Source organism: Rhagoletis pomonella, unplaced genomic scaffold (genome assembly GCF_013731165.1).
Source record: "Rhagoletis pomonella isolate Grant_MI unplaced genomic scaffold, Rhpom_1.0 Rhpom_scaffold_06757, whole genome shotgun sequence".
NCBI classification, from domain to species: Eukaryota; Metazoa; Arthropoda; class Insecta; order Diptera; family Tephritidae; genus Rhagoletis; species Rhagoletis pomonella.
The window spans coordinates 641-5,254 of NW_023465287.1; the positions used below are offsets into that span (position 1 = coordinate 641).

At 32.6% G+C, this 4,614-nt stretch overlaps 1 protein-coding gene across 2 annotated transcripts; it reads right to left on the reverse strand.

The window, feature by feature from the left end:
• Positions 1-1,862: 1,862 nt before the first annotated feature.
• Positions 1,863-4,402, reverse strand: LOC118755597. Of its 2 annotated transcripts, XM_036490423.1 has the most exons (4): positions 4,017-4,402; positions 3,175-3,263; positions 2,932-3,053; positions 1,863-2,115 (listed from the first exon to the last, which is right to left on the reverse strand). In XM_036490423.1, exons 1-4 carry the CDS (start codon positions 4,093-4,095, stop codon positions 1,983-1,985), a joined length of 423 nt encoding a protein of 140 aa, XP_036346316.1. In that variant the 5' UTR covers positions 4,096-4,402; the 3' UTR covers positions 1,863-1,982. The 2 variants fall into 2 exon arrangements, with proteins under 2 accessions (XP_036346316.1, XP_036346317.1); XM_036490424.1 differs by lacking the exon at positions 2,932-3,053.
• Between the last annotated feature and the right edge of the window lie 212 nt (positions 4,403-4,614).

Genomic DNA, 4,614 nt, shown 5'->3' on the forward strand with positions numbered 1-4,614 from the left:
CTAGAAAAAGAAGTCTGATGAGGAGATGTGGTGATCTCCGAAATAGTTCTATAACTTCTACCGCTTAGACTTTGTTGCTTTTTCAATTTTTCCTAATAAACAATCGTGGTACAAAGCTCAATAAAAATATTAAAAATGAATAGATTATATTTTGCTCTTAGCGCGGTCCGGAGCTAATCCTCGGTCGCCTTTTTTAGTTCTAACTTAACCTTGTTAACTGCACGTTTATTGTATTCTAATGGCGATTTTGTTTCTTAGAAAAAATGTTGCCCTTGCATGATGCAAAATATGCATGTTTGATGTTACACTCAATCCTGTAAAGGGGCAAGTTTTTGACTTTTTGTTCTTGTCTAGCACGCGCATTTCATAATATGTACTGTCATTTTAAGCTACCACAAAAGCTGCAAAGGTCAGAGAATGTTCTTTTTTTTGCCTTACAAGAGTGTGACATTTTAAGAAACGAGCACACAATTTTTTCACCATTTGCCTTTATTTTAGAATCGAACACGAAAAGGGAAAGGAGCAATGAAAAGGTAGCATTTTTTGGTAGAAACGGAAACACCATAAGTCTACATCCGCTTTAAAACTTTGCTTCACACATCATGTCGACACCTTTTAAATTTGGGATATATTGAGGATATTAGATGGCATTATCGACTTATTAGTTGAAAAAAGTCTAATTTTCCGAATATCCCTTGGTGATTCAGTGAGATTTCTTCTACTAATTCGCTTCACTCTCTGGCGTTATCGAAATTTCAAGTAATTTATAATTACTGTTTAATATATACGGGCTGGAATTTGCCTTGTTGTTATCCCCTCTTAACCGTAAGCTAACCATCGTCCCTCTTCTTCCTCTGCCAAACGCTTTCCACGAGGCATTATTCAACTATAAAACCTCGAATTAAAAAAAAAAATCCACGTTTTGCAAACAATACTAAATGCCAAAGATAAAACCTCATAATATACTATATCAAATTATATATCAAATTAAAGCTCAAGCTACAGAAGTATGTAAAAAATCAGATTTCATACCCGTTGAGTAGGTACAAAATATAAGCATTTAAATATTTTCAGCATCCAAAATATTGGAAAAAATTTTTGTGCTTGAAGTGCTTTTTCGTAAGTAAGGGCTTTTGTTGTTAAGAAAATAGTTTTTACCGCGTTTATTGAATAAATTTTTTTGGTTGCAGTTGCTCGCTAGTGAGCAATGTAGTCTATCGCCAAATATTAATAAATTTTTAGTGGAATCGAGATTTGAAACAAATTTGAGGTATTATTCATCGTTTTGAAATATATATCACGAAGAAAAAAATACAGATCACTTTTGTTTTTAAAAAACCATTATAATGGAAGCTGAATAATGGTAAAATACGAGGTTTATAAAGTTTTTCATTTAATTTTTGAAATGAACGATCCAAAAATTAGCTGGTATACGTATTTTAAAATATTTTTTTAATTCAGCGGTTGATTTTTGAACTGAAAGGAGGCTTTAGTTTAAAATCGTGAAACTAAATGCTTTTCAGCAGGGAACGGCGCACACTTCCAATGAAAATTGCATTTGCGATTGTGACTAATAAAGCCATTGGACATACTGTGTGGAAGGTTCGACTATATCTTAAAGATTAGTGTTTTACCCTCGGCCCAATGTGCAAAGCTATGAGTAGAGTAAGGTCCTTCAGTATCTCCTAAAAATTAAGTTGGATTCTCAGGTCTCTAGCAAAACATTTAGTGCTTTTCGCGAAGTTCTTTAAATAAATATTTTAGCCATATAGTTAAGAACATATATTCGTGAATATCACTTTTTTTAAATTAAGTTTAAATACATAATATCAGCAAGTATTTTTTTATTACATTCACAGGATTTTTTTCGATGACAAAATTGTCTTTTGAAATTTTATACTTTAAAAATTTCAATTTTTTAATCACCGTTAGTAGCTATAAGTATGCTACACTCGCAACAGTGCTGCGCAACACTATACAATTTATTTGGCGGTAACGATCATAGAATTGCCGTGCCACAACGCGTTCATCCTTAGTGAAGGGGCAGATAGAAAGGGCGTTGAGCTCGTCAAGCGACTGAGAACGATGGGTATCTTCACGCTTGTTGGGTAGGATCTAGAAAGAAAAGCAAGCGGAACAAGGATTTGGTTATTAAGTTGACAAAATAATAGAAAATATATTTTTGTAAAAGTATAATAAAAGGAAATTTGTTTTGAGCAGCACACGTTTGTAGCTAGTTTTATAATACGTTCAAATTGACGAGCTAAACATGTTAAATGGGCATGAACCAGTTAAATGAACAAAACAAGTTTATAAATGTTCATGCGATTTAACGCATGCAATTGTTGTTGGAAAATTGAACCAGTTAAATCATTTAATTCGTTTGAAAAGCAGTTCAGCGCAGAGTTGTATCAGAAAGCTTTCTGCTCCGGCCAATCAGAAAGACACAAAAGCTTTCATTTGACACGCCAACGTTCAAAAAAATTATATTCTGAAAAATATTTAAAATTAAAAGTCATCAAAAAATATCAAAATTGTATGTAAGTCTGTCCGCCAAAAAAGAGGCCAAGGCGGTAATTAGTTATTTCCCAAGACGCAGAGATAAATAGTGCATACGAACTAAACATTTTGAAGTCTCTAAGTAATTCGTGTGCGTTAATATCATAAGACATTCGCACAAAACAAATTGAAGCACAAAAGCTTGATTTTCAATTTTTTTTTTGAACTTTTATTGGTAATCAACCAACCGTCAAAGTTAACTCCAAATGTTCGATGTGAACAATTGTGTTTTCCAAAAAACCCTTTTTCATTTAACAAGTTAAATGGGGTCAATTTGAACGTAATATTACAAATGCAATTTAAATGAAAAATGATTTTTGAAATTTGTAGTATGAAAACTGATAGGAAAAAATGAATTTTCACTTAAATTACTTTCGCAAAACCGGCAGTAAAGGCGGGTTCATCATTCTAGTTCTGAACTTTTCTTCAATGTGGTTGTTGTTGTGTTTCTCTCCCAGAGATGAATCCGCCTTAAGACCAATATCAATCACCACCTGGGAATTAAAAACGAAACAAGCAAAAAACAAAGAAAACATCATTTTCGAAGCAGATCTAAATTTATATAAGATGTCTATATATATATATATATAGGATGTCTAATTTGCTTTTACTTACGGTGTTCAGAAGGAAATCAGAATTGTGGTTGTGACGTGATGAAGCTTTACGCTTGGCTGCTGAAATGCTGTTTTCCTTTTGGATTATTACTAAAAATGAATGGAACAATATCGCGTATAAGATTAATGCATCGGTTTGCTAAAATGTGAGGCTATATACACAACTATTGCTTTACAAAAAATTTATGACTGCGGATCATATTAACTTTCATGTACAATAGGGTGTCAATCGAAATATAGGGGTGTTTTTTCTTTTGAAATTGTAAGACACTACCCACTAGTTTATTTTCTTTTTATAACAAATATTTCTGCCTATCTTTATAGATTTTTTAAAAATAGTTTAGAGGTTGCGACTTGTCATTTTAGGTCAGAAAGTAAGGTTTTGTAGATTTCTCAGTTTTTGAATGGCTAGTTTTTTTTATTAAAATTTAAAGAAGAGAAAATATCTAATTTTAGATAGTACAACATATTTTGAAATTTATTTGATTGTCAGAACTTAAAAAAAAAAAATTTTTTTTTTAAATTAGTCTGACGAAAAATCCTAGAAACTATCCAACAATCTGACATTAGATTATTATAAATACATCATTTTAAAGGCCTATTAATCCTCTTCCTACAACATTTTCGATCTTTAAAATTAAATGAAAACTAATCATTCAAAAACTGATAAATCTACAAAACCGTACTTTCTGACCTCAAATTACACATCGCGACCTCTAAATGATTTTTTAAAAGTCTATAAAAATAGGCAATAATAATTCTCACAATTAGGGGGTAGGGACTTGAAATAAAAAAAAAAAATCGATGGCACCCTAATGTACAAATATGTATGTACATCGCTACCTAAAGGTGACGTAACTCTGTTTAATCGCAATTCTAGAATCCTCTGAGCGACTGTCCCTTTCTCCCGATGCATTTTCATTTTGTTCTTTTCATTTTCCTGCTGCTGGGAAAAGATATTGGCTATATATAGCTGGCATTGTACGCGTACTCTGCATATACATATAACATCTATTTGAGAGTTGAAGTTTCAGATAAACCAAACACTTCCATAAATTAAGTAGGAAGCATAAATGACTGCCGTTGCGAAAATTGGCAAGTAATTTCTGACCCCTACGTCACGGCACACGATTCGAAGCCAGAGCAGCGAAAGTGTGATGTTCACGAATAATGTGTAAGTGCCCGGCATGCCCGTGAAAGATATCCTAAAAGTGAATAGAGAAAGATTGATAAAATTTTTGTTATTCTTTAAGGAACTTCTTCTATGTTCGTCTTCCATTATTCGCTAACCCCTTTTGTACAAAAGGTGAAGAACAGTACTCATTTTCCGCACACCCCTGCGAACCTCAAATACTCTCGTTACTCGTCTCTCGCTTCCTTGGTATTCACATTTGTATTTAATGAATAAAAAATAAAAGAAAACCCTCAAGGCTATTGACAT

What these genes read in the sequence shown, in the direction of transcription:
- LOC118755597 (XM_036490423.1), bottom strand. Translation starts at nt 4,095, where the DNA reads ATGAAAATGCATCGGGAGAAAGGGACAGTCGCTCAGAGGATTCTAGAA. An exon ending in CAGAGTTACGTCACCTTTAG is followed by an intron (nt 3,264 to 4,016) that starts GTAGCGATGTAC and finishes ATTCATTTTTAG; the next exon opens with TAATAATCCAAAAGGAAAAC. An exon ending in CTGATTTCCTTCTGAACACC is followed by an intron (nt 3,054 to 3,174) that starts GTAAGTAAAAGC and finishes TTTAATTCCCAG; the next exon opens with GTGGTGATTGATATTGGTCT.